The following is a 26,708-nucleotide window of genomic DNA, read 5'->3' as shown; positions in this document are numbered from 1 at the left end:
GGGGCGATTTGGGGAGTTGGGGAGATTTAGAGGGGATTTGGGGTTCTTTGGGGGGACTTGGAGCGGATTTAGAGGGGACTGGGGGGGGTTGGAGGGTGTTGGGGGGGATTTAGGGGAGATTTGGGGGGTGTTGGGGGTCCTTGGGGGGCTTGGGCAGATTTAGGGCGGATTTGGGGGGGGGGGATTCGAGGGGATTTCGGGGGGATTTGGGGGCCTTTGGGGAGGCTCGAGGGCTTCGAGTGTTTCGGGGGGTTTTGGGGAGGGGGCTCTCGGGATTTTTTGGGGTCTCCCTCCCTTCTGACCCCCCCCTAACCCCCCCCAAAAACAAGGAGCCGGTGTACCGCAGCCCCCCTGGGCCCCCCCCGCCAGGCCGCCTGCACCTACTCGGGGGTCCGCTACGAGCGCTGGTTTTTTGGGGGGGCTGCCCCCCCGGCACCGACCCCTCCGTCACCGTCCCCGTGGCTCTGGCTGTCGCTGGCGGCCGCTGCCCCATGGCCAGCGCCGACTGCGCCGTCCTGGGGGCTGGGACCCTCCTTCTGCGGCGCCCCGGGGGGCTTCGGGGGGGTCTGAACCCCCCCCGAAATTGGGGGGGACCCCCCAAGATCGGGATCCTCATTTGTGGGGGTTGTGAGTGGAAATAAACCTCCCGGCCGGCAGGGGGCGCTGTGTGTCATTGGGGACCCCCCAAAAAAAAATTTGGGGACCTGGGGGGGCTTTTGGGGGGTCCTGACCTCCCCCCAAAATTTGGGGAGACCCCCAGAGTGAGGAAACCCCATTTATGGGGCTGTGAGTGGAAATAAACCTCCCGGCCGGCAGGGGGGCGGCTGTGCGTCATTGGGGGACCCCTTCTCTCAAATCTGTGGTCGCCGGGGGGGTCCTGACCCCCTCCCAAAATTGGGGGAGACCCCCAGAGTGGGGACCCCCCTCTAGAAGTCCTTGGGTTGGAAATAAAGCTCCCGGCCAGCAGGGGGCGCTCTGTGTCATTGGGGGACACACACCCCAAAAATTTGGGGACCTGGGGGGCCTTTTGGGGGGTCCTGACCCCCCCCAAATTTGGGGGAGACCCCCAGAGTGGGGACCCCCCCATTTGTGGGACTGTGAGTGGAAATAAACCTCCCGGCCGGCAGGGGGCGCTGTGTGTCATTGGGGACCCCCCCCCCAAAAAAATTTGGGGACCTAGGGGGGCTTTTGTGGGGGGGTCCTGACCCCCCCCAAATTTGGGGAGACCCCCAGAGCGGGGGACTGGGTGGGGTTTGAGGGGGGGTCCCCACGAGGGTCTGGGGGGTCCCCACGAGAATCTGGGGGTGTCTCTGAAGTTCGGGGGTCCCCACGAGGGTCTGGGGGTGTCTCTGGGATTTTAAGGGTCCCCACGAGGGTCTGGGGGTGTCTCTGAAGTTCTGGGGGTCCCAAGAGGGTCTGGGGGGGTCTCCACAAAGGTCTTGGGGTCCCCACGAGGGTCTGAGGGGGTCCCCACAAGGGTCTGGGGTGTGTCTGTGGAGGTTTTAGGGGTCCCCACGAGGGTCTGGGGGGTGTCTCTGGGGTTCTGTGGGGGTCCCCATGAGGGTCTGGGGGGTCTCTCTGAGTTTCTGGGGGTCCCCACGAGGGTCTGGGGGTGTCTGTGGAGTTTTAGGGGTCCCCACGAGGGTCTGGGGGTGTCTCTGGGATTTTGGGGATCCCCACGAGGGTCTGGGGGTCTCTCTGGGGTTTTAGGGATCCCCACGTGGGTCTGGGGGTGTCCCTGAGATTTTAGGGGTCCCCATGAGGGTCTGAGGGGTCCCCACGAGGGTCTGGGGGTCTCTCTGGGATTTCAGGGGTCCCCACGAAGGTCTGGGGGTGTCTCTGAAGTTCGGGGGGTCCCCACGAGGGTCTGGGGGTGTCTCTGAGTGTCTGGGGGGTCCCCACGTGTTTCTGGGGGGTCCCCACGAGAATCTGGGGGTGTCTCTGGGGTTTTAGGGGGTCCCCACGTGTTTTCTGGGGGGTCCCCACGAGAATCTGGGGGTGTCTCTGGGGTTTTAGGGGTCCCCACGTGTTTCTGGGGGGGGTCCCCACGAGAATCTGGGGGTGTCTCGGGGGATTTCAGGGGGTCCCCACGTGGTTCTGCGGGGGTCCCCCCGAGGGGTCTGGGGGCATCTCCTGGGATTTTAGGGGGTCCCCACGTGGGTCTGGGGGTGTCTCTGGGGATTTTAGGGGTCCCCACGAGGGGTCCTGGGGATGTCTGTGGAGTTTTAGGGATCCCCACGAGGGTCTGGGGGGTCCCCACGAGGGTCCGGGGGTGTCTCTGGGGTTTCGGGGGGTCCCCCCGTGGTTCCGGGGGGTCCCCACGAGTGTCCGGGGGTGCCTCAGGGTGTCGGGGGGTGTCCCCGAGGTCCTTTGAAGCCCCCCCAAAAGGGCCCCGCTCCTCCTCCCCCTCGAGGATTCCCCGAAATCCCAACTTTCGGGGGGGGGGGGGGGGGGGGGGGGGAGGAGGGGGGGCGGAGAAAGGGTCGGGACGAGGGAACTCCTGGAATTCCAAAACATTCCAGAGGGGATTCCAAAGGTCCCAGAGGGGATTCCGAAGGTCCCAGAGGGGATTCCGAAGGTTCCAGAGGGGATTCCGAAGGTTCCAAAGGGGATTCCAAAGGTCCCGGAGGGGATTCCAAAGGTCCCAGAGGGGATTCCAAAGGTCCCAGAGGGGATTCCAAAGGTCCCAGAGGGGGATTTCCCAAAGGTCCCAGAGGGGATTTCCAAAGGTCCCAGAGGGGATTCCAAACGTTCCAGAGGGGATTCTGAAGGTTCCAGGGGCCGGGAGAGCCCCAGGATTCCCGAGCCGAGAGATGGGGGAGATGGGGGGGGGATCCCGAGGAAACCCCTTTTTCCCAAAAATGCCCCGCACCGGTGACCATCAACGTCACCCAAAAAATTCGGGGAACGGCACCTCGGAGAGCCCCAGGTGAGGGGGGCGGGGGCCAGGGGGGACAAATCCCTGATTTCTGGGAACTGTCGGAGCTTCCGGGAGTCGGGAACGGACGATTCCCTTTGGACCCTTCCCGGGGCGTCGCCGTCAGGGAGCGGCTCCGGGGAGGAGACCCCGGGGAGGGCGGGGAAAGGGCTGGAATGAGGAAACTCCGGGGGCTGAGGGGATCCCAAAGGTCGGGAGGATCCAGAGCCGAGGAGATCCCGGAGCTGAGGAGATCCCAGAGTTTGGGAGATCCCAGAGCTGAGGAGATCCCAGAGTTTGGGAGATCCCAGAGCTGAGGAGATCCCAGAGTTTGGGAGATCCCAGAGCCAAGGAGATCCCGGAGCTGAGGAGATCCCAGAGTTTGGGAGATCCCAGAGTTTGGGAGATCCCGGAGCTGAGGAGATCCCGGAGCTGAGGAGAGCCCGGATTTGACCTCGGTGGGATTCCCGGGATGGCGCAAGCCGGTGCGATTCCCAAGGTGGTCGAAACCGTCTTTGGGATCGCGAAGAAGGTTCTTGCCCCGACAGAGGCCCCCAGTAAGACGGAAAACAACAACAACAACAACAACAACACCACCACCAACAACAGCAACAACACCACCAACAACAGCAACAGCAACAACACCACCACCACCACCACCATCACCAACAACATCACCTACAACATCCTGGTGCAAAACGACTCCAGGTGAGGGGGCGGGGCCAGGGAGGACCCCCCGGGGGGCCAAAGGGGCGGGTCCGGGTGGGATCTTCATCACCTTCATCATCTTCATCACCTTCATCATCTTCATCATCTTCATCATCTTCATCATCTTCATCATCTTCACCCTGGGCTGGGACCTTCATACCCGGGGGGGGTCATATCCCAGGGGTGAGTCCATCCCCTGCTGCTCCCACCCAGCCCCTCCCAGTGACCCCAGTATAGACCAGTGACCCCAGTATATACCAGTGACCCCAGTATATACCAGTGACCCCAGTATAGACCAGTGACCCCAGCCCCTCCCAGTGACCCCAGTATATACCAGTGACCCCAGTATAGACCAGTGACCCCAGCCCCTCCCAGTGATCCCAGTATATACCAGTGATCCCAGTATATACCAGTAACCCCAGGATATACCAGTGACCCCAGCACCATCTCCCAGTGATCCCAGCCCCTCCCAGTGATCCCAGTATATACCAGTGATCCCAGCACCATCTCCCAGTGACCCCAGCACCTCCCACTGACCCCCCCCCCCGTTTCTCCCCCCCAGGACTCGCTTGCCCAGCGCCCAAAGCTCCGAGCCCTCCGACCCCGAGGTGATTCTCGTTTCCTCCAACTTCCCGCGCTTGTTGATCCTTGAGGGCCCCTATGAAGACCCTGATGAAGACCCCGATGAAGACCCCGATGAAGACGCCGATGAAGACCCCGATGAAGACTTCCAGACGGTCTATCTGGTCCCCCGTTGGACCTGAGAGGCAACAGGGGAACCTCCAGGATCTCCCGGCCGCTCCCACCCCAGAAAGGCCTCTAGAACCCCAATGGCACATCTGGAATGCCAAGATGCATCTAGAACCCATTAGACACCCCTGGGACCCCATAGACACCCCTGGGACCCCATAGACACCCCTGGAACCCCTTAGGTACCTCTGGAACCCCATAGACACCCCTGGGACCCCATAGACACCCCTGGAACCCCTTAGGTACCTCTGGAACCCCATAGACACCCCTGGAACCCCATAGACACCCCTGGAACCCCTTAGGTACCTCTGGAACCCCATAGACACCTCTAGAACCCCATAGACACCCCTGGGACCCCATAGATACCTCTGGAACCCCATAGACACCTCTGGAATCCCATAGACACCCCTGGGACCCCATAGATACCTCTGGGAGCCCATAGATACCTCTAGGACCCCATAGATACCTCTGGAACCCCATAGACACCTCTGGGACCCCATAGACACCCCTGGGACCCCATAGATACCTCTGGGACCCCATAGATACCTCTGGAACCCCATAGACACCTCTGGGACCCCATAGACACCCCTGGGACCCCATAGATACCTCTGGGACCCCATAGACACCCCTGGAACCCCATAGACACCCCTGGGACCCCATAGACCCTTCTAGAACCTCACGGGCCCCCTGTTTTTGGGATCCCCCCTCAGTCCCACCCCCTCCTTCCCTTTTTGTTTCGCTCAATAAAAGGGGAATTTTTGCCCTTGATCCTCAGAGCCGAAAACCGGGAATTTGGGATTGGGGGTGGTTTGGGATGGGGGGGTTCAGGAGGGAAGGGCTGTGTTAAGGTGGCGGGGGTGGGGTCAGTGAATGGGGTGTGAGCCGAGGTGGGACCCTCAGCCCTTCAGGGGGGAACTTTATTGGATAAACCAGTCCCACCAGTCCCACCAGTTCCATTGAGAACTGAACCAGTTCCACCAGTTCCATTGGGAATTGAACCAGTTAAACCAGTTCCATTGGGAATTACACCAGTCCCACCAGTTCCATAGGGAATCACACCAGTTAAACCAATTCCATTGGGAATCACACCAGTCCCACCAGTCCCACCAGTCCCACCAGTCCCACCAGTTCCATTGGGGAACTGAACCAGTTCCACCAGTTCCACCAGTTCCACCAGTCCTACCAGTTCCATAGGGAATTGAACCAGTCCCACCAGTTCCATTGGGAATCACACGTTACACCAGTCAAACCAGTTCCACAGGGAAACACACCAGTCCCACCAGTCCCACCAGTCCCACCAGTCCCACCAGTCCCAGCCCCCCCAGATGGGGCCATCCCGGGATCGGCCCCTCGGGATCACCAAACCCGGGGGATTTCGGGGTCTCTTTGCCCCCAGAACGCCCCGGCCGTGGGCAGGGAGGGGCCGGGAGGGTTTGTGGGTCGGTGCCGCACAAATCCCTGATTTCTGGGAACTGCCGGAGCTTCCGGGAGCCGGGAATGGACGATTCCCTTTGGACCCTCCCGGGGCGTCACAACCAGGAAGTGGCTCCGGGGAGCGGCGACAACACGGGGAGGAAACCCCGGGGGGGGCGGGGAAAGGGCAGGAACGAGGAAACTCCGGGGCTGAGGGGACCCCAAAGGTCGGGAGGTTCCAGAGCTGAGGAGATCCCGGAGCCGAGGAGATCCCAAAGGTCGGGAGATCCCGGAGCTGAGGAGATCCCAGAGCCGAGGATGTCCCGGAGCTGGGCAGGTTTCAGTGCCTGGGGGATCTCAGAGCTCGGGAGGTTCCAGAGGCCGGGAGAGCCCGGATCTGAGGGTGACATTCCCGAGCCGAGGGGATCCCGCGCTGGGATGGGGGGGATCCTGAGCAAGGCCCTTTTCCCAGAAATGACCCGCACGGTGACCGTCAAAGTCTCCAACAGGACCCGGGACATCACCCTGGATTACCCCAGGTGAGGGGGCGGGGCCAGGGAGGACCCCCCGGGGGGCCAAAGGGGCGGGTCCGGGTGGGATCTTCACCATCTTCATCATCGTCATCATCTTCATCATCTTCATCATCTTCATCATCTTCACCATCTTCATCATCTCCATCATCTTCATCATCTTCATCATCTTCATCACCTTCATCATCTTCATCATCTTCACCCTGGGCTGGGACCTTCATACCCGGGGGGGGTCATATCCCAGGGGTGGGTCCATCCCCTGCTGCTCCCACCCAGCCCCTCCCAGTGACCCCAGTATATACCAGTGACCCCAGTATAGACCAGTGACCCCAGTATAGACCAGTGACCCCAGTATATACCAGTGACCCCAGCCCCTCCCAGTGACCCCAGTATATACCAGTGACCCCAGTATATACCAGTGACCCCAGTATATACCAGTGACCCCAGCACCATCTCCCAGTGACCCCAGCCCCTCCCAGTGACCCCAGTATATACCAGTGACCCCAGTATATACCAGTGACCCCAGCCCCTCCCAATGACCCCAGCCCCATCTCCCAGTGATCCCAACACCTGCCAGTGATCCCAGCACCATCTCCCAGTGACCCCAGTATATACCAGTGATCCCAGCCCCTCCCAGTGACCCCACCACCATCTCCCAGTGACCCCAGCCCCTCCCAGTGATCCCAGCACCTCCCAATGGTCCCACCACCCTATCCAAGTGGTCCCACCCCCACCTCCCACTGCTCCCACCCCCCGTTCCTCCCCCCCAGGATTTACTTGCACGGCGGCCGCTGCTCCGTCCCCTCCGACCCCGAGGTGCCCCCCGGCTGCTCCACCACCTGCCAGTTCTCCAGCTCCTCGTCCCCGGGCTGCTCCGGCCTCCTGAGCTTCTGGGCCAAGACCTGCACCTTGGCCATCTACTTCTCCAACCCCCTGGAGGACGACACGTCCCCCCGGGAGCTGGGCCTGGAGCTGTCCCCCCACAGGAAGCTCTGCAGCCTGAAGAACGTCTACGAGGAGATGGCGGGGAGGGAACCCAAACTTTTAACGAAGGGCAGCAATTTCGAGCGCGTCGCCCTGGACATCTGCCAGGATTCCATCTGGAAGACCCAGGGCCCCCTCGACGTGATGGCCACCATGCTGAACGCCCGGCACGCCACGGTCAGCGTGGCCGTGAGGGGCTTCAAGTAGCCCGGGAGGGAAACTGGGAGTGGGACAGCTCTGGAAACTCCACAGACACTTCTGGAACCCCATAGACACTTCTGGAACCCCATAGACACCTCTGGAAACCCATAGACACTTCTGGAACCCCATAGACACCGCTGGGACCCCATGGACACCTCTGGAAACCCATAGACACTTCTGGAACCCCATAGACACTTCTGGAACCCCATAGACACTTCTGGAACCTCATAGACACTTCTGGAACCCCACAGACACCCCTGGAACCCCATAGACACCTCTGGACACCCATAGACACTTCTGGAACCCCACAGACACTTCTGGAACCCCATAGACACCCCTGGAACCCCATAGACACACCGGGAACCCCATAGACACCTCTGGACACCCATAGACACCCCTGGGACCCCATAGACACACCGGGAACCCCACAGACACAACTGGGACCCCATAGACACAACTGGGACCCCATAGACACAACTGGGAACCCCATAGACACCGCTGGGACACTGTAGACACCTCTGGAACCCCATAGACACCTCTGGACACCCATAGACACTTCTGGAACCCCATAGACACCCTGGGAACCCCACAGACACAACTGGGAGCCCATAGACACCTCTGGGACCCCATAGACACCTCTGGGACCCCATAGACACCACTGGAACCCCACAGACATCTCCTGAACCCCATAGACACAGCTGGGAGCCCATAGACACATCTAGAACCCCATAGACACCCCGGGAACCCCATAGACCCCTCTGGGACCCCATACACACATCTAGAACCCCATAGACACCTCTGGGACCCCATAGACACCTCTGGGACCCCATAGACAACTCTGGGACCCCATAGAAACACCTGAGACCCCACAGACACAGCTGGGAGCCCACAGACCCCTCTAGAACCCCATAGACACACCTGGAACCCCATAGACCCCTCTAGAACTCCAAGATGCATCTAGAACCCCATAGCCATCTGTAAAACCCCACAGACACCCCTGGAACCCCAAAGACACCGCTAGAACCCCATAGACATCCCTAGAACCCCATAGGCACACCTAGAACCTCACAGACACCTCTAGAACCTCAGTGACCCCTCGTTTTTGGGATCCCCCCTCAGTCCCACCCCCCCTTCCCTTTTGCTTTGCTCAATAAAAGGGGAATTTTTGCCCTTGATCCGCAGAGCCGAAAACCGGGAATTTGGGATTGGGAGGTTCTGGGATGGGGGGTGGGATTTGGGATTGGGGTGGGATTTGGGATGGGGGGTTCAGGAGGGAAGGACTGTGTTGGGGTGGGAGGGGTCAGATCTGGGAATGGGGTGTGAGCCGAGGTGGGACCCTCAGCCCTTCAGGGGGGGAACTTTATTGGATAAACCAGTTCAACCAGTCCCACCAGTCCCAGACACGGTCGGTGCCGCACAAATCCCTGATTTCTGGGAATTGCCGGAGCTTCCGGGAGTCGGGAATGGACGATTCCCTTTGGACCCTCCCGGGGCGTCGCCGTCAGGGAGCGGCTCCGGGGAGGAGACCCCGGGGAGGGCGGGGAAAGGGCTGGAACGAGGAAACTCCGGGGCTGAGGGGATCCCAAAGGTCGGGAGAGTCCAGAGCCGAGGAGATCCCAGAGCTCGGGAGGTTCCAGAGCTCCAGAGATTCCAGAGGCTGGGAGAGCCCGGATTTGAGGGTGAGATTCCTGAGACGATGGAAGCCCTAAATGTGAAGCGGGAGATGGTTTGGTTCCAGCCAGAGGCCCCCGGGATGGTGGTCAAAGTCCACAACGTCCACAACGTCCACAACCACTTCCATGTGAACGTCAGCAGGCCCAGGTGAGGGGGCGGGGCCGGGGAGGACCCCCCGGGGGGCCAAAGGGGCGGGTCCGGGTGGGATCTTCATCATCTTCACCATCTTCATCATCTTCATCATCTTCACCATCTTCACCATCTTCATCATCTTCATCATCTTCATCATCTTCATCATCTTCATCATCTTCACCCTGGGCTGGGACCTTCATACCCGGGGGGGGTCATATCCCAGGGGTGGGTCCATCCCCTGCTGCTCCCACCCAGCCCCTCCCAGTGACCCCAGTATATACCAGTGACCCCAGTATATACCAGTGACCCCAGTATATACCAGTGATCCCAGTATAGACCAGTGACCCCAGTATAGACCAGTGACCCCAGTATAGACCAGTGACCCCAGTATATACCAGTGACCCCAGCCCCTCCCAGTGACCCCAGTATATACCAGTGACCCCAGTATAGACCAGTGACCCCAGTATAGACCAGTGACCCCAGTATATACCAGTGACCCCAGCCCCTCCCAGTGACCCCAGTATATACCAGTGACCCCAGTATAGACCAGTGACCCCAGCACCATCTCCCAGTGATCCCAGTACATACCAGTGATCCCAGCCCCATCTCCCAGTGACCCCAGCCCCTCCCAGTGACCCCAGCACCATCTCCCAGTGCTTCCAGCACCTCCCAGTGGTGGTGGGACCACCTCCCACTGATCCCACCCCCCGTTTCTCCCCCACAGGACTCACTCGCCCCCCCAAGGCCCCCACATCATCCTCTGCAAGCCCAAGGTGCGTCCCAGGCCCCACAAAACCCCGATGGTTGAAGACCCCGATGAGGACTTCTATGAAGACCACCAGACGACCCATGTGGTCGCCCGTTGGACCTGAGGGGCAACAGAGGAACCTCCGGAATCTCCCGGCCGCTCCCACCCCTGGAATACGAACAGCCCAGAACCCCAGAAAGGCCTCTAGAACCCCAATGGCACATCTGGAACGCCAGGATGCATCTGGAACCCCATAGACACCCCTGGGACCCCATAGACACCCCTGGGACCCCATAGATACCCCTAGAACCCCATAGACACCTCTGGAACCCCATAGACACCCCTGGGACCCCATAGACACCCCTAGAACCCCTTAGGTACCTCTGGAACCCCATAGACACCCCTGGGACCCCATAGACACCTCTAGAACCCCATAGACACCCCTGGGACCCCATAGACACATCTGGAACCCCATAGACACATCTGGAACGCCACGATGCATCTGGAACCCCATAGACACCCCTGGGACCCCACAGACATCCCTGGAACCCCATAGACACCCCTGGAATGCCATAGACACCCCTAGAACCCCATAGACACATCTGGAACCCCACAGACCCCTCTGGAACCTCACGGCCCCCCTGTTTTTGGGATCCCCCCTCAGTCCCACCCCCCCTTCTCTTTTTGCTTTGCTCAATAAAAGGGGAATTTTTGCCCTTGATCTGCAGAGTCGAAAACCGGGAATTTGGGATCTGGGAGGGTTTGGGATGGGGGGATGGGATTTGGGATCGAGGGGTGGGATTTGGGATCAGGGGGTGGTTTGGGATGGGGGGGTGGGATTTGGGATTGGGGGGTGGTTTGGGATGGGGGGTGGGATTTGGGATCTGGGGTGGTTTGGGATGGGGGGTGGGATTTGGGATTGGGGGGTGGTTTGGGATGGAGGGCTGGGATTTGGGATCGAGGGGATGGGATTTGAGATGGGGGGTGGGATTTGGGATCAGGGGGCTCTGGGATGGGGGGATCCTGGGATCGGCGCTTCGGGATCACCAAATCTGGGGGATTTTGGGGTCTCTCGGCACCCGATTCTGGAATGACCCCAAAACGCCCCGGCCGTGGGCAGGGAGGGGGAGAGTCCGGGAGGTTGTTTTGAGCGGCTGAGACGAAAATCGCTGATTTCTGGGAATTGCCGGAGCTTCTGGAAGTCGGAAACCGGCGTTTCCTCTTGGACCCTCCCGGGGCGTCGCCGTCAGGAAGCGGCTCCGGGGAGGAGACCCCGGGGAGGGGGCGGGGAAAGGGCTGGAATGAGGAGACATTCCTGGGTGTGGCCGTCCCAGAGCCGAGGAGATCCCAGAGCTGAGGAGATCCCAGAGTTTGGGAGATCCCAGAGCCGAGGAGATCCCAGAGTTTGGGAGGTTCCAGAGCCGAGGAGATCCCAGAGTTTGGGAGATCCCAGAGCTGAGGAGATCCCAGAGTTTGGGAGGTTCCAGAGCTGAGGAGATCCCAGAGTTTGGAGGTTCCAGAGCCGAGGAGATCCCAGAGCTCGGGAGATCCCAGAGCCGAGGAGATCCCAGAGTTTGGGAGGTTCCAGAGCCGAGGAGATCCCAGAGTTTGGGAGGTCCCAGAGTTTGGGAGATCCCAGAGTTTGGGAGGTTCCAGAGCCGAGGAGATCCCAGAGTTTGGGAATTCCCGAGCCGAGATGTTTAAGCGCACGGTGAGGATCCAGTTCACCAACGAGACCAAGGACATCACCCTGAAGAACCCCCGGTGAGGACGGGCAGGGGGACCCCGGGGGGTCCAGGGGGGCAGGTCCGGGTGGGATCTTCACCCCAGGGGTGGGATCTTCATCTCCCCATGGTGGGATCTTCACCTCCCAGGGGTGGGATCTTCACCTCCCCATGGTGGGATCATCTCCCATGGTGGGATCATCTCCCATGGTGGGATCTTCATCTCAGGGGTGGGATCTTCATCTCCCAGGGGTGGGATCTTCATCTCCCATGGTGGGATCATCTCCCAGGGTGGGATCTTCATCCCAGGGGTGGGATCTTCATCCCAGGGGTGGGATCTTCATCTCCCAGGGGTGGGATCTTCATCTCCCATGGTGGGATCATCTCCCAGGGGTGGGATCTTCATCTCAGGGGTGGGATCATCTCCCAGGGGTGGGATCTTCACCCCAGGGGTTGGATCTTCATCCCAGGAGTGGGATCATCTCCCATGGTGGGATCTTCACCCCAGGGTGGGATCTTCATCTCCCAGGGGTGGGATTTTCACCCCAGGGGTGGGATCATCTCCCATGGTGGGATCTTCATTTCCCAGGGGTGGGATCTTCACCCCAGGGGAGGGATTTTCACCCCAGGGGTGGGATCTTCATTCCAGGGTGGGATCTTCATCGCCTGTGGTGGGATCTTCTCCCAGGGGTGGGATCTTCATCCCAGGGGTGGGATCATCTTCCGTGATGGGATCATCTCCCGGGGTGGGATCTTCATCTCAGGGGTGGGATCTTCATCTCCCAGGGTGGGATCATCTCCCAGGGGTGGGATCTTCATCCCAGGGTGGGATTATCTTCCGTGGTGGGATTTTCAACCCAGGGTGGGATCATCTCCCAGGGTGGGATCTTCACCCCAGGGTGGGATCATCTCCCAGGGTGGGATCTTCACCCCTTGATGGGATCATCTCCCACGATGGGACCATCTCCCACGGTGGGACCACACCCCGGTGGTGGTTGGGACCGTCTCCCACCCATCCCACCCCCTCCCACCTCTCCCCCCTTCCCCCCCAGGACCTACTTCTACAACGGCCACAGCTCCGTCCCCCCCAGCCCCAAGGTGCCCCCCGGCTCCTCCTCCTCCGAGTGCTTCTTCACCAGCCCCAGCCTCAAGGGCTGCGTCGGGGTCCTGGTCTACGAGGCCGAGCCCTTCACCTTGGCCGTCTACTTCTGCAACCCCCTGGACTACAACGTCTTCCCCATGGAGCTGGGCCTGGAGCTGTCGCTGGACAAGATCCACCTGGACACGCTGGACGGCGTCTACGCCCGCCTGTCGGCGCGGTCCCTGCCCGTGCCCACCCCGCGGCTCGTGGCCGACCGCATCGAGCTGAACCGTTGCCAGGGCCCCGCCCGGGTCAGCCTGGGGCCCGTCCGGGTGACGGCCACCATGTCCAACGACCGCCAGTCCACCGTCCGGGTGCTGCTGGAGGAGCGCGAGGGGGGCACCAGCGAATAGGGGCACACGGACACCCCCCTCGAAAGCCCTGATACGGTTTGAGGTTGACTCTCCCTGCCAAATCTCCAAAACTCACCACAAGAAGTCCCCCCCCTTGCTAAAACTTCAGGGAGAAGAGGGAAAAAAAAACAACCAAGAAAAACGGAAACGAGAGAGAGAGAGAGAGAGAGAGAGAGACAGTTAAAGCAATATATATATAAATATATTTACACTCATGTTATGGTTATGTACAATTGAAATATATATACACAATTGAAATATATAATTGAAATATATATATATATATATACAATTGAAATATATATATACAATTGAAATATATATATATACAATTGAAATATATATATACAATTGAAATATATATACACAATTGAAATATATATATACAATCGAAATATATATATACAGTTGAAATATATATATACAATTGAAATATATATATACAATTGAAATATATATACACAATTGAAATATATATATACAATCGAAATATATATACAATTGAAATATATATATATAATTGAAATATACAATTGAAATATATATATATACAATTGAAATATATATATACAATTGAAATATATATATACAATTGAAATATATATATACAATTGAAATATATATACAATTGAAATATATATATACAATTGAAATATATATATACAATTGAAATATATATACAATTGAAATATATATATACAATTGAAATATATATACAATTGAAACATATATATATACAATTGAAATATATATATATACACTTGAAATATATATATACAATTGAAATATATATATATATACAATTGAAATATATATACACAATTGAAATATGTATATACAATTGAAATATATATATACAATTGAAATACATATATACAATTGAAATATATATATATACAATTGAAATATATACATACAATTGAAATATATATATACAATTGAAATACTTATATACAATTTCACAAGGGAAAGGGAAAGGGAAGGGGGGAAGGGAAAAAAAGGGAAAAACTAAACTAAAATATATATATATATATCCTGATCAGTAGCCCGAGGTCTAGCAACTAAAAGAATTAGCAGAGAATATCTTACTACTCTCCTTGGGACAACAGAGAGTCATGCTGGAGCAACTGCCGGCAACCTCCGCCTCCCAAGGTCGGCAAGGCCTTACCAGGCCTCACTAGGCTTCACTGGGCCTTACCAGGCCTCACTAGGCCTCACTGGGCCTCACCAGGCCTCACCAGGCGTCACCAGGCCCCACTAGGCCTCACCAGGCCTCACCAGGTCTCACCAGGCCTCACTAGGCCTCACCAGGCCTCACTGGGTCTCACCACGCCTCACTACGCCTCACCAGGCCTCACCAGGCCTCACCATGCCTCACTAGGCCTCACCAGACCTCACCAGGCCTCACCAGGCCCCACTAGGCCTCACCAGGCCTCACCAGGTCTCACCAGGCCTCACTAGGCCTCACCAGGCCTCACCAGACCTCACCAGGCCTCACTAGGCCTCACCAGGCCTCACCAGGCCTCACTAGGCCTCACCAGGCCTCACCAGGTCTCACCAGGCCCCACTAGGCCTCACCAGGCCTCATCAGGTCTCACCAGGCCTCACTAGGCCTCACCAGGCCTCACCAGGTCTCACCAGGCCTCACCAGGCCCCACTAGGCCTCACTGGGCCTCACTAGGCCTCACTAGGCCTCACCAGGCCTCACCCCCAATCCCAAATCCCACCCCCCTATCCCAGACCCTCCCAATCCCAAATTCCTGGTTTTCGTCTCTGCGGATCAAGGGCAAAAATTCCCATTTATTGAGCAAAGCGAAAAGGGAAGGAGGGGTGGGACTGAGGGGGGATCCCAAAAATGGAGGAGTCGTGAAGTCCCCGAGGTGTCTATGGGGTTCTAGGGCTGTCTATGGGGTTCTAGGGGTGTCTATGGGGTTCTAGAGGTGTCTATGTGGTTCCGGAGGTCTCTACATGGTTCCAGAGGTGTCTATGGGGTTCCAGATGTGCCATTGGGGTTCTAGAGGCCTTTCTGGGGTTCTAGGTCGTGCCTATTCCAGGGGTGGGAGCAGCCAGGAGATCCTGGAGGTTCCTCTGTTGCCCCTTAGGTCCGACGGGTCACCACGGCCCTCCGGAGGTCTTCATTCGGGGTCTTCATCGGGGTCTTCATCGGGGTCTTCAAGGCTCAAACAGGGGTCGGAGCTGTTGAAGTCAGTCCTGGGGGGGAGAAACGAGGGGCGGGATCAGTGGGAGGTGATCCCACCACAATGGGGCAGTGCTGGGAGCACTGGGAGATGGGGCTGGGATCACTGGGAGATGCTGGGAACACTGGTATATACTGGGGTCACTGGGAGATGGTGCTGGGGTCACTGGGAGGGGCTGGGATCACTGGGAGATGGTGCTGGGGTCACTGGTATATACTGGGGTCACTGGTATATACTGGGGTCACTGGGAGGGGCTGGGGTCACTGGTCTATACTGGGGTCACTGGTATATCCTGGGGTCACTGGTCTATACTGGGGTCACTGGTATATACTGGGGTCACTGGTATATCCTGGGGTCACTGGTCTATACTGGGGTCACTGGTATATACTGGGGTCACTGGTATATACTGGGGTCACTGGGATATACTGGGGTCACTGGTATGTACTGGGGTCACTGGGAGGGGCTGGGTGGGAGCAGCAGGGGATGGACCCACCCCTGGGATATGACCCCCCCCGGGTATGAAGGTCCCAGCCCAGGATGGAGATGATGAAGATGATGAAGATGATGAAGATGATGAAGATGATGAAGATGATGAAGATGATGGAGATGATGAAGATGATGAAGATGATGAAGGTGATGAAGATCCCACCCGGACCCGCCCCTTTGGCCCCCCGGGGGGTCCTCCCCGGCCCCGCCCCCTCACCTGGGGTTGTCCAGTTTGACTTTCCGGGTCCTCTTGGAGACCTTGGTGGTCTCCTTGCCGGTCTCTCGTGGGGGAGGCAACTCTCTTATGGCCTCCGCCATCCACCCACGGTATCTCCTCGGCTCGGGAATGTCACCCTCGGATCCGGGCTCTCCCGGCCTCTGGGGCCTCCCGAGCTTTGGGACATCCTTGGCTCTGGAATCTTTTGAGCTCCGGGACATCCTCGGTTCTGGATCCTCACGAGCTCTGGGGTCTCCTGGGTTCTGGAACCTCCCGAGCTCTGGGGTCTCCTCAGCTGTGGATCCTCCCGACCTTTGGGATCCCCTCAGCCCCGGAGTTTCCTCTTTATGGCCCTTTCCCCGCCCCCCCCTGGGATTTCCTCCCCCCGGAGCCGCTCCCTGACAGTGCCGATGATGCCCCGGGGGGGGGTTTCCAAGAGGAAACGCCCATTTCTGACTCCCGGAAGCTCCGGCAGTTCCCAGAAATCAGGGATTTGTGATGCATCAACCCACAAACCCTCCCGGCCCCTCCCTGCCCACGGCCGGGGCGTTCTGGGGGCAAAGAGACCCCAAAATCCCCCGGGTTTGGTGATCCCGAGGGGCTGATCCAGGGATGGACCCGCCTGGGGAGGGGGGGTACAAAGGGGGGGTCTGGGACTGGTGGGACTGGTTGAACTGGTTTATCCAATAAAGTTCCCCCCCCTGAAGGGCTGAGGGTCCCACCTCGGCTCACACCCCAATCCCAGACCCCACCCCAATCCCAGACCCGACCCCTTCCCGCCCCCGACACGCCCCTTCCCTCCCGACCCCCCCCCCCCCCCCATCCCGTGACAAATCTCTCTCATTAAAATTTCCAAGAGGGCCAAATTCGGTGACACAACGACCCGGTCCCAGCATTGACCCCTTGGAAAAACTCGCCCCCTTTTTGCACCTTTTGGTCTCCTGAGCTGATAAATATTCGACAGGTGACAGGGATTTTACCTTAAAAGGCCATTTTTTGGACTCGGGCGGGGGTGTCACCCTCCCTCTTGGTTCCTTGGTGACGTGTCCCCTCCGTAGGTGCGCAGGGGGGTCCCTCTGCACACAAAGGCCGGGGGATATTTTACATTTTTAGATATTTTTTTCCCCTTCTCCCGACCCCGTGATGCTCCCCTGGTGTCGGGCCCAGATGGGGCCTTTCACCTCACGGCCCCCACGAGGCGCCAAAAAAACCCCCGGAATTAAATGAAAGAGGAGAAATAAATCCCACCCACCCCCCCCCCCCCCCGCTGCTTTCCAATAAAATCAGTTTGCTGGGAATAAAAACGGATTGTTTGTTTCTCATAATCCCAAATCCCACCCCCCCAAAACCACACTCCAGATCCCAAATGCCACCCCCCATCCCAAACCACCCCCCTATCCCAAATTCCTTGGTTTCGACTCTGTGGATCAAGGGCAAAAATTCCCCTTTTATTGAGCGAAACAAAAATGGAAGGAGGGGGTGGGACTGAGGGGGGATCCCAAAAACGGGGGGTCCATGAGGTTCCAGAGGTGTCTGTGGGGTCCCAGGGGTGTCTGTGGGGTTCCAGAGGTGTCTGTGGGGTTCTAGAGGCATCTGTGGGGTTCTAGAGGTGTCTGTGGGATTCTAGATGCATCTTGGAGTTCCAGATGTGCCTATGGGACGTGTGAGGTGTCTATGGGGTTCCAGAGGTGTCTGTGGGGTCCTAGAAGTGTCTGTGGGGTCCCTGGGGTGTCTGTGGGATTTTACGGATGACTATGGGGTTCTAGATGCATCTTGGGTTAGAGATGTGTCTATGGGGTTCCAGAGGTGTCTATGGGGTTCTAGAGGTACCTATGGGGTTCTAGGGACGTCTATGGGGACCCAGGGGTGTCTATGGGGTCCTAGATGTGTCTATGGGGTTCTAGAGGTGTCTATGGGGTTCTAGATGTGTCTATGGGGTTCTAGGGGTGTCTATGGGGTTCTAGAGGTGTCTATGGGGTTCTAGATGTGTCTATGGGGTTCTAGGGGTGTCTATGGGATCCCAGAGGTGTCTATGGGGTCCCAGAGGTGTCTATGGGGTTCTAGAGGTGTCTATGGGGTTCCAGGGGTGTCTATGGGATCCCAGAGGTGTCTATGGGGTTCTAGAGGTGTCTATGGGGTTCTAGATGCATCCTGGCATTCCAGGTGTACTAATGAGGTCCCAGAGGTCTTTATGGGGTTCCGGGTCGTGCCCATGAGTTCTGGAGGTATCCGGAGGTTTCCCCGGGTGCCCCCGAGGTCCCGGGGGTGCCCACGACGTCCTTCCCGAGGCCCTCGAGGAACTCCCAGCCCCGTGGGTCTGTCTCAGCCCGCGGAGGGTCTCGCTCCCGGTTCTGTTCGCCGGCTGCGCGTACCCCGTCACCAGCACTGTGACCAGGGCCCTCCGGGCGTTGGACATGGTGGCCAGCGCCTCGACCCTGCCGATGGCCACCCTGGCGGTCTCCAGGAAGGCGACCAGGGCGACGTGGTGGAACGAGGCGTTTGCCCTGGGGCTGGTGACCCCGCGCCACATCCGCTTGTAGACGTCCTTCATCTCATCCCGGGGCCTCCCGCGGCGGGGCAGCGGGTACTGGGGGCTCCCACGGCGGCACAGCTCCAGGCCCAGCGCCCGGGGGGACTTGGTGTCTCCCAGGGGGTTGGAGAAGTAGATGGCCAAGGTGCAGTCGCCGACGTTGTAGAGCAGGACCCCGGAGCAGCCCGGGGACGAGAAGCTGGAGAACTCACAGGAGGTGGAGCAGCTGGGGGGCACCACGGGGGCGGAGAGGACGGAGATGCGGCCGATGGGCGAGTAAATCCTGGGGGGAGGAACGGGGGGCGGGATCAGTGGGAGGTGCTGGGGTCACTGGGAGATGGTGCTGGGGTCACTGGGAGGGGCTGGGGTCACTGGTATATACTGGGGTCACTGGTATGTACTGGGGTCACTGGTATATACTGGGGTCACTGGGAGGGGCTGGGTGGGAGCAGCAGGGGATGGACTCACCCCTGGGATATGACCCCCCCCGGGTATGAAGGTCCCAGCCCAGGGTGAAGATGATGAAGGTGATGAAGATGATGAAGATGATGGAGATGATGAAGATCCCACCCGGACCCGCCCCTTTGGCCCCCCGGGGGGTCCTCCCTGGCCCCGCCCCCTCACCTGGGGTAATCCAGGGTGATGTCCCGGGTCCTGTTGGAGACCTTGATGGTCACCGTGGGGGTCATTTCTGGGAAAAGGGCCTTGCTCAGGATCCCCCCCATCCCAGCGCGGGATCCCCTCGGCTCGGGAATCTCACCCTCAGATCCGGGCTCTCCCGGCCTCTGGAACCTCCCGAGCTCTGGGACACCCTCGGCTCTGGAATCTGCCGAGCTCCGGAACATCCTCGGTTCTGGGACCTCCTGAGCGCTGGAACGTCCTCAGCTCTGGGATCTCCTCAGCTCTGGGATCTCCCAAACTCTGGGATCTCCTCAGCTCCGGGATCTCCTCAGCTCCGGGATCTCCTCAGCTCTGGGATCTCCTCAGCTCCGGGATCTCCTCGGCTCTGGAACCTCCCGACCTTTGGGGTCCCCTCAGCCCCGGAGTTTCCTCTTTTTGGCCCTTTCCCCGCCCTCCCCGGGGTCTCCCCCCCGCAGCGGTGGGCAGGGGGGTCGTTGGCATCACAAAAGGTGTCTCCTGCCCAGGTAATGGCCCATCTGGAGAGAGAAGAGAGGGCGGGGAGGGGCTGGTTCTGTCCGGAGGGGTGAGGGGCAGAGCCCGTGGCTGGCTCCCTGGGGGCAGACGGGCATTTTTTGGGAATTCTGGTTTTTTTGGGAATTCTGGTTTTTTTCTTTTGGCTTTTTTTTTGTTTGTTTGTTTGTTTTGTCGCTGTTTTTTGCCGACGTACCTGTCGGCGACATTTGCCAGCGAATGAAAAAGAAACACGAGCCACAGAACAAAAAGAATCCCGTCGGGAAAGGGTCTTGGTGGAAAGGAGGAAAGGAGCGAAGAAGAGAAAAAGAGGAGAGACGGGAGAGAGACGAGAGAAGAGAGAGAGAGAGAGAAAAGAGAGAAAGGAGAGAATAAAGAGAGAGAATAAAGAGAGAGAAAAAGAAGGAGGAGAAGGAGAAGAGGGAAAAACAACTGATGTTTGCAAAGGACTGAAATTTGATGCAAAGAAAATCTCTCAAAACAGTTTTAGGACGTGACTCTCAATGTTTGGGGGTTGTTGTTTCTTCTGGTTTTTTTTCCCCCCCCACCCCATTTTCCTCGAGTAAAGCCCCTTAATTTGACATTACAATGGCAGGGAGAGAGAGGAGTTTGGACTCCTGCTCCTCAGCAAACAGCCCAGTCTCCTCTGACTCGGCCAGCGCGGCACCGACCCACAGACCCTCCCTGCCCACGGCCGGGGCGTTTGGGGGTCACTCCAGAACCGGGGACCAAGAGAGCCCAAAATCCCCCTGATCCCAAATCCCACCCCCCATCCCAAACCACTCCCCCGATCCCAAATCCCACCCCCCCATCCCAAACCACTCCCCCTATCCCAAATCCCACCCCCCCCATCCCAAACCACCCCCAATCCCAAATTCCCGGGTTTCGGCTCTGAGGATCAAGGGCAAAAATTCCCCTTTTATTGAGCGAAGCAAAAAGGGAAGGAGGGGGTGGGACTGAGGGGGGATCCCAAAAAAGGGGGGTCCACGAGGTTCTAGAGGTGTCTGTGGGGTTCCAGAGGTGTCTGTGGGGTCCTAGATGTGTCTGTGGGGTCCCTGGGGTGTCTGTGGGGTTTTATGGATGACTATGGGGTTCTAGATGCATCTTGGGGTTAGAGATGTGTCTATGGGGTTCTAGAGGTACCTATGGGGTTCTAGGGATGTCTATGGGGACCCAGGGGTGCCTATGAGGTTCTAGAGATGTCTATGGGGTCCCAGGGGTGTCTATGGGATCCCAGAGGTGTCTATGGGGTCCCAGAGGTGTCTATGGGGTTCTAGATGCATCCTGGCATTCCAGGTGTACTAATGAGGTCCCAGAGGTCTTTATGGGGTTCCGGGTCGTGCCCATGAGTTCTGGAGGTATCCGGAGGTTTCCCCGGGTGCCCCCGAGGTCCCGGGGGTGCCCACGAGGTCCTTCCCGAGGCCCTCGAGGAGCTCCCAGCCCCGTGGGTCTGTCTCAGCCCGCGGAGGGTCTCGCTCCCGGTTCTGTTCGCCGGCTACGCGTACCCCGTCACCACCAGGCTGACCACGGCGTTCCGGGTGTTGGACATGGTGGCCAGCACCCTGACGTTGCCGACGGCCACCTCGGCGGTCTCCAGGTGGGTGTCCGGGGCGATGCGGTCGAACAGGGAGTTTTCCTTGGTGGGGACGACGTCGGCCCACGACAACCGCTCGTAGACGTCCTCCAGCTCGCCCCGGTGCCTCTCGCGGCGGGGCAGCGGGTCCTGGGGTCTCTCCCGGCGCGTCAGCTCCAGGGCCAGCTCCCAGGGGAACTCGGTGTCTCCCAGGGGGTTGGAGAAGTAGATGGTCAAGGTCCAGTACTCGGTCCTGTAGAGCAGGACCCCGGAGCAGTCCTGGGAGAACTGGCAGCAGGTGGAGGAGCCGGGGGGCACCTCGGGGTCGGGGGGGACGGAGCAGCGGCCTCTCTGCAGGTAAATCCTGGGGGGGGAGGAACGGGGGGTGGGACCACTGGGAGGTGGTGGTGGGATCACTGGGATAGGGTGCTGGGGTCACTGGTATATACTGGGATCACTGGGAGAGGCTGGGGTCACTGGTATATACTGGGGTCACTGGGAGATGGTGCTGGGGTCACTGGTATATACTGGGGTCACTGGTATATACTGGGATCACTGGGAGGGGCTGGGGTCACTGGTATATACTGGGGTCACTGGTATATACTGGGGTCACTGGTCTATACTGGGGTCACTGGGAGGGGCTGGGTGGGAGCAGCAGGGGATGGACCCACCCCTGGGATATGACCCCCCCCGGGTATGAAGGTCCCAGCCCAGGGTGAAGATGATGAAGATGATGAAGATGATGAAGATGATGAAGATGATGAAGATGATGAAGATCCCACCCGGACCCGCCCCTTTGGCCCCCCGGGGGGTCCTCCCTGGCCCCGCCCCCTCACCTGGGGCTCTCCAAGGTGAGGTCGAAGGTCCTGTTGGAGACCTTGATGGTCACCGTGCGGGTCTCTGGAGGGAAAAGGGCCTTGCTCAGGATTCCCCCATCCCAGCACGGGATCCCCTCGGCTCGGGAATCTCACCCTCAGATCCGGGCTCTCCTGGGCCCTGGATTCTCCAGAGCTCTGGGACACCCTCGGCTCTGGAATCTGCTGAGCTCTTGAACATCCTCAGTTCTGGAACCTCCTGAGCGGTGAAACGTCCTCAGCTCTGGGATCTCCTCAGCTCTGGGATCTCCTCAGCTCTGGGATCTCCTCAGCTCTGGGATCTCCGGACCTCTGAAATCTCCTCGCCTCTGGACTCTCCCGACCTTTGGGATCCCCTCAGCCCCGGAGTTTCCTCATTCCAGCCCTTTCCCCGCCCTCCCCGGGGTCTCCTCCCCGGAGCCGCTCCCTGACGGCGACGCCCCGGGAAGGGTCCAAAGGGAATCGTCCGTTCCCGACTCCCGGAAGCTCCGGCAGTTCCCAGAAATCAGGGATTTGTGCGGCACCGACCCACAAACCCTCCCGGCCCCTCCCTGCCCACGGCCGGGGCGTTCTGGGGGCAAAGAGACCCCGAAATCCCCCGGGTTTGGTGATCCCGAGGGGCCGATCCCGGGATGGCCCCATCTGGGGGGGCTGGGACTGGTGGGACTGGTTGAACTGGTGGGACTGGTGGGACTGGTGGGACTGGTGGAACTGGAGGGATTCCCTATGGAACTGGTGGGACTGGTGGGACTGGTGGGACTGGTGGAACTGGAGGGATTCCCTATGGAACTGGTGGGACTGGTGGGACTGGTGGGACTGGTTGAACTGGTTTATCCAATAAAGTTCCCCCCCTGAAGGGCTGAGGGTCCCACCTCGGCTCACACCCCATTCCCGCCCCCACCCCAATCCCAGACCCGACCCCCTCCTGCCCTGACACACCCCTGCCCTCCCAAACCCCCCCATCCCAAACTGCCCCCCAATCCCAAATCCCACCCCCCCATCCCAAACCCCACCCCCCAATCCCAAATTCCCGGTTTTCGACTCTGCGGATCAAGGGCAAAAATTCCCCTTTTATTGAGCAAAGCAAAAAGGGAAGGGGGGGTGGGACTGAGGGGGGACCCCAAAAACAGGGGGGCCGCGAGCTTCTAGAGGTGTCTGTGGGGTCCCTGAGGTGTCTATGGGGTGTTTATGGGGTTACAGATGCCTCTTGGGGTCCCAGGGGTGTCTATGGGGTCCCAGGGGTGTCTATGGGGTTCCAGAGGTGTCTATGGGGTCCCAGGCGTGTCTGTGGGGTTCCGGGCCGTGCCCATGAGTTCTGGAGGTATCTGGAGGTTTCTCCGGGTGCCTCTCATTTCCTGTGGATGTTCATGATGTCCCTCCCCCCGGAGCCTCCCGGGAGCTCCAGGGCCCGGGACGAGGAGCTGGAGAACCCCCCGGAGTAGTCGAGGGCCATCTTGGGCTCGGAGGGGAGGGAGCGGCGGCCGCTGTCCAGGTAAAAGCTGGGGGGAGAGAAACGGGGGGTGGGATCAGTGGGAGGTGGTCTCATCACCACGGGGAGGGGCTGGGACCACTGGGAGATGGTGCTGGGATCACTGGGAGGGGCTGGGGTCACTGGGAGATGGTGCTGGGATCACTGGGAGGGGCTGGCGTCACTGGGAGATGGTGCTGGGATCACTGGTATATACTGGGGTCACTGGTATATACTGGGGTCACTGGGAGGGGCTGGGGTCACTGGGAGATGGTGCTGGGGTCACTGGTATATACTGGGGTCACTGGTATATACTGGGGTCACTGGTATATACTGGGGTCACTGGGAAATGGTGCTGGGGTCACTGGTATATACTGAGGTCACTGGTATATACTGGGGTCACTGGTATATACTGGGGTCACTGGGAGATGGTGCTGGGGTCACTGGTATATACTGGGGTCACTGGTATATACTGGGGTCACTGGGAGGGGCTGGGGTCACTGGTATATACTGGGGTCACTGGTATATTACTGGGGTCACTGGTCTATACTGGGGTCACTGGGAGGGGCTGGGGTCACTGGTATATACTGGGATCACTGGTATATACTGGGGTCACTGGTCTATACTGGGGTCACTGGTCTATACTGGGGTCACTGGGAGGGGCTGGGTGGGAGCAGCAGGGATGGACCCACCCCTGGGATATGACCCCCCCCGGGTATGAAGGTCCCAGCCCAGGATGGAGATGATGGAGATGATGAAGATGATGAAGATGATGAAGATGATGAAGGTGATGAAGATGATGAAGGTGATGAAGATGATGGAGATGATGAAGATGACGAAGATGATGAAGATGATGAAGATCCCACCCGGACCCGCCCCTTTGGCCCCCCGGGGGGTCCTCCCTGGCCCCGCCCCCTCACCTGGGCCTGTGCATGTGGATGTTGAAGTCCCCTTTGGACACGGTGATGTTCACCGAGCGATTGTCTTCCGGGCAATCCGTCTTCGTGCTGCTCCCCCCCATCCCAGCGCGGGATCCCCTCGGCTCGGGAATGTCACCCTCAGATCCGGGCTCTCCCGGCCTCTGGAACCTCCCGAGCTCTGGAACCTCCCGAGCTCTGGGATCTGCCGAGCTCTGGAACCTTCTCAGCGTCAGAGTTTCCTCGTTCCGGCCCTTTCTCCGCTCCCCGCCCCGGGGTCTCCTCCCCGTGTTGTCTCCCCTCCCCGGAGCCGCTTTCTGGTGGTGCCGGTGCCGTCCCGGGAGAGTTTTGGCAGGAAAGGCCCATTTCCTCTTCCCCCGAAGCCCCGGCGGCGATTCTCAGAAATCAGGGGTTTGCGCCGCAGCCGCTCAGGAAAACATCCCGTCCCCTCCCTCTCCCTGCCCACGGCGGGGGCGTTTTGGGGCAAAGAGACCCCAAAATCCCCCGGGTTTGGTGATCCCGAGGGGCTGATCCAGGGATCGCCCCACCCAGGGGCTGGGACTGGTGGGACTGGTGGGACTGGTGTGTTTCCCTGTGGAACTGGTTTGACTGGTGTAACGTGTGATTCCCAATGGAACTGGTGGGACCGGTTCAGTTCTCAATGGAACTGGTGGGACTGGTGGGACTGGTGTGATTCCCTATGGAACTGGTTTAACTGGTATGATTCCCCATGGGACTGGTGGGACTGGTGGGACTGGTTGAACTGGTTTATCCAATAAAGTTCCCCCCCTGAAGGGGTGAGGGTCCCACCTCGGCTCACACCCCATTCCCGCCCCCACCCCAATCCCAGACCCGATCCCCCCCACCCTGACACACCCTGCCCTCCCGAACCCCCCCATCCCAAACCACCCCCCAATCTCCAGTCCCACCCCACCATGCCACCCCACCCCCAATCCCAAATTCCCGGTTTTCGGCTCTGCGGATCAAGTGTAAAAATTCCCCTTTTATTGAGCGAAACAAAAAGGGAAGGAGGGGTGGAACTGAGGGGGGCACCCTAAAACGGGGGGGTCCATGAGGTTCTAGAGGTGTCTATGGGGTCCCAGGCATGTCTATGGGGTTCCAGAGGTGTCTATGGGGTTCCAGATCTGTCCATGGGGTCCCAGGCGTGTCTATGGGGTTCCAGAGGTGTCTATGGGGTTCCAGATCTGTCCATGGGGTCCCAGGCATGTCTATGGGGTTCCAGGGGTGTCTATGGGGTCCCAGGCGTGTCTATGAGGTTCCAGGGGTGTCTATGGGGTCCCAGAAGTGTCTATGGGGTTCCAGAAGTGTCTATGGGGTTCCAGGTGTGTCTATGGGGTTCCAGGCATGTCTATGGGGTTCCAGGGGTGTCTATGGGGTTCCAGGGGTGTCTATGGGGTCCCAGGGGTGTCTATGGGGTTCCAGGTGTGTCTATGGGGTTCCAGGCATGTCTATGGGGTTCCAGAGGTGTCTATGGGGTCCCAGGGGTGTCTATGGGGTCCCAGGCGTGTCTGTGGGGTTCCGGGTCGTGCCCATGAGTTCTGGAGGTATCTGGAGGTTTCTCTGGGTGCCTCTCATTTCCTACGGGTGCTCTTGAAGTTCTTCCCAAGGCCTCCAGGGTGGTCCCAGCCCCAGGACCAGGTCCAGCCCCGAGAACAGGTCCCGGGGTTCCTGCGGGTGTGGGAGCAGCTGATGGAGATCTTGGGCTCGGAGGGGACGGAGCAGCGGCCGCCGTGCGAGTCGAAGCTGGGGGGGAGAAATGGGGGGTGGGATCAGTGGGAGGTGGTTCTACCACCTCGGGGAGATGCTGGGACCACTGGGAGGTGGTGCTGGGATCACTGGGAGGTGGTGCTGGGACCACTGGGAGGGGCTGGGATCACTGGGAGATGGTGCTGGGGTCACTGGTATATACTGGGGTCACTGGTATATACTGGGGTCACTGGGAGGGGCTGGGGTCACTGGTATATACTGGGGTCACTGGGAAATGGTCTGGGGTCACTGGTATATACTGGGGTCACTG

General features: G+C 58.9%; 4 protein-coding genes and 5 long non-coding RNA genes across 86 annotated transcripts; 6 read left to right on the top strand and 3 right to left on the bottom strand.

Moving 5' to 3' along the window:
* Window positions 1-262: 262 nt before the first annotated feature.
* LOC127466005 (lutropin subunit beta-like) lies at window positions 263-616 on the top strand (the record flags this gene model as incomplete). Its single annotated transcript, XM_051776602.1, is given in 4 exon segments — window positions 263-365; window positions 367-406; window positions 409-515; window positions 517-616. Coding segments are annotated over 4 exon segments (304 nt in total), but the record flags the coding sequence as incomplete, so codon positions are not given.
* Window positions 617-4,483: 3,867 nt separating this feature from the next.
* LOC127465997 (collagen alpha-2(IV) chain-like) lies at window positions 4,484-10,749 on the bottom strand. 50 transcript variants are annotated; one of them, XM_051776578.1, is made up of 9 exons: window positions 10,319-10,658; window positions 8,300-8,339; window positions 8,220-8,259; window positions 8,040-8,139; window positions 7,819-7,878; window positions 7,719-7,778; window positions 4,842-5,040; window positions 4,702-4,761; window positions 4,484-4,621 (listed from the first exon to the last, which is right to left on the bottom strand). In XM_051776578.1, the coding sequence occupies exons 1-9, from the start codon at window positions 10,609-10,611 to the stop codon at window positions 4,484-4,486; spliced, it is 990 nt and encodes a 329-aa protein (XP_051632538.1). In that variant the 5' UTR covers window positions 10,612-10,658. The 50 variants fall into 50 exon arrangements, 20 of the variants coding, with proteins under 20 accessions (XP_051632538.1, XP_051632551.1, XP_051632546.1 ...); XM_051776591.1 differs by having other exon boundaries at window positions 10,379-10,658; XM_051776586.1 differs by lacking the exon at window positions 8,220-8,259 and having other exon boundaries at window positions 8,280-8,339; window positions 10,319-10,378; window positions 10,439-10,658.
* Window positions 6,015-7,978, top strand: LOC127465999 (uncharacterized). Of its 6 annotated transcripts, none has more exons than XR_007902543.1 (4): window positions 6,077-6,327; window positions 7,089-7,547; window positions 7,708-7,727; window positions 7,848-7,978. XR_007902543.1 is itself a non-coding variant. In XM_051776598.1 (3 exons), the coding sequence occupies exons 2-3, from the start codon at window positions 6,263-6,265 to the stop codon at window positions 7,507-7,509; spliced, it is 486 nt and encodes a 161-aa protein (XP_051632558.1). In that variant the 5' UTR covers window positions 6,015-6,121; window positions 6,261-6,262; the 3' UTR covers window positions 7,510-7,593. The 6 variants fall into 6 exon arrangements, 4 of the variants coding, with proteins under 4 accessions (XP_051632558.1, XP_051632557.1, XP_051632555.1 ...); XR_007902544.1 differs by having other exon boundaries at window positions 7,688-7,727; XM_051776598.1 differs by lacking the exons at window positions 7,708-7,727; window positions 7,848-7,978 and having other exon boundaries at window positions 6,015-6,121; window positions 6,261-6,327; window positions 7,089-7,593.
* LOC127465996 (uncharacterized) lies at window positions 8,767-13,507 on the top strand. 17 transcript variants are annotated; one of them, XM_051776564.1, is made up of 5 exons: window positions 8,768-9,133; window positions 11,419-11,570; window positions 11,639-11,672; window positions 11,707-11,821; window positions 12,834-13,503. In XM_051776564.1, the coding sequence occupies exons 4-5, from the start codon at window positions 11,754-11,756 to the stop codon at window positions 13,273-13,275; spliced, it is 510 nt and encodes a 169-aa protein (XP_051632524.1). In that variant the 5' UTR covers window positions 8,768-9,133; window positions 11,419-11,570; window positions 11,639-11,672; window positions 11,707-11,753; the 3' UTR covers window positions 13,276-13,503. The 17 variants fall into 17 exon arrangements, with proteins under 17 accessions (XP_051632528.1, XP_051632524.1, XP_051632522.1 ...); XM_051776562.1 differs by having other exon boundaries at window positions 11,521-11,537; window positions 11,571-11,672; window positions 12,834-13,502; XM_051776561.1 differs by having other exon boundaries at window positions 11,453-11,469; window positions 11,571-11,672; window positions 12,834-13,502.
* Window positions 11,955-12,825, top strand: LOC127466000 (uncharacterized). The gene is made up of 3 exons (XR_007902545.1): window positions 11,955-12,092; window positions 12,232-12,350; window positions 12,643-12,825. It is a non-coding gene; the product is annotated as an uncharacterized LOC127466000 (long non-coding RNA).
* A 931-nt stretch (window positions 13,508-14,438) lies between the features above and the next one.
* Window positions 14,439-14,873, bottom strand: LOC127465995 (uncharacterized). Its single transcript, XR_007902512.1, has 3 exons — window positions 14,759-14,873; window positions 14,669-14,718; window positions 14,439-14,568 (listed from the first exon to the last, which is right to left on the bottom strand). It is a non-coding gene; the product is annotated as an uncharacterized LOC127465995 (long non-coding RNA).
* Window positions 14,874-15,098: 225 nt separating this feature from the next.
* On the top strand, window positions 15,099-21,416 carry LOC127466002 (uncharacterized). 8 transcript variants are annotated; one of them, XR_007902551.1, is made up of 5 exons: window positions 15,099-15,215; window positions 17,706-17,864; window positions 18,083-18,102; window positions 18,143-18,302; window positions 21,098-21,203. It is a non-coding gene; the product is annotated as an uncharacterized LOC127466002 (long non-coding RNA). The 8 variants fall into 8 exon arrangements; XR_007902546.1 differs by lacking the exons at window positions 18,083-18,102; window positions 21,098-21,203 and adding an exon at window positions 21,268-21,416 and having other exon boundaries at window positions 17,706-17,844; window positions 18,203-18,452; XR_007902549.1 differs by lacking the exon at window positions 18,083-18,102 and having other exon boundaries at window positions 17,706-17,844; window positions 18,203-18,302; window positions 21,098-21,221.
* A 3,815-nt stretch (window positions 21,417-25,231) lies between these two features.
* LOC127466004 (uncharacterized) lies at window positions 25,232-25,532 on the bottom strand. The gene is made up of 3 exons (XR_007902555.1): window positions 25,408-25,532; window positions 25,348-25,368; window positions 25,232-25,262 (listed from the first exon to the last, which is right to left on the bottom strand). It is a non-coding gene; the product is annotated as an uncharacterized LOC127466004 (long non-coding RNA).
* A 91-nt stretch (window positions 25,533-25,623) lies between these two features.
* On the top strand, window positions 25,624-26,329 carry LOC127466003 (uncharacterized). The gene is made up of 3 exons (XR_007902554.1): window positions 25,624-25,746; window positions 25,947-26,113; window positions 26,194-26,329. It is a non-coding gene; the product is annotated as an uncharacterized LOC127466003 (long non-coding RNA).
* The last annotated feature ends 379 nt before the right edge of the window (window positions 26,330-26,708 follow it).

This window comes from Manacus candei, unplaced genomic scaffold (assembly GCF_025592945.1).
Source record: "Manacus candei isolate 608988 ecotype Guabito, Panama unplaced genomic scaffold, ASM2559294v1 h1tg000560l, whole genome shotgun sequence".
In the NCBI taxonomy this organism is placed as follows: domain Eukaryota; kingdom Metazoa; phylum Chordata; class Aves; order Passeriformes; family Pipridae; genus Manacus; species Manacus candei.
This window is presented reverse-complemented; position numbering and strand designations above follow the sequence as displayed.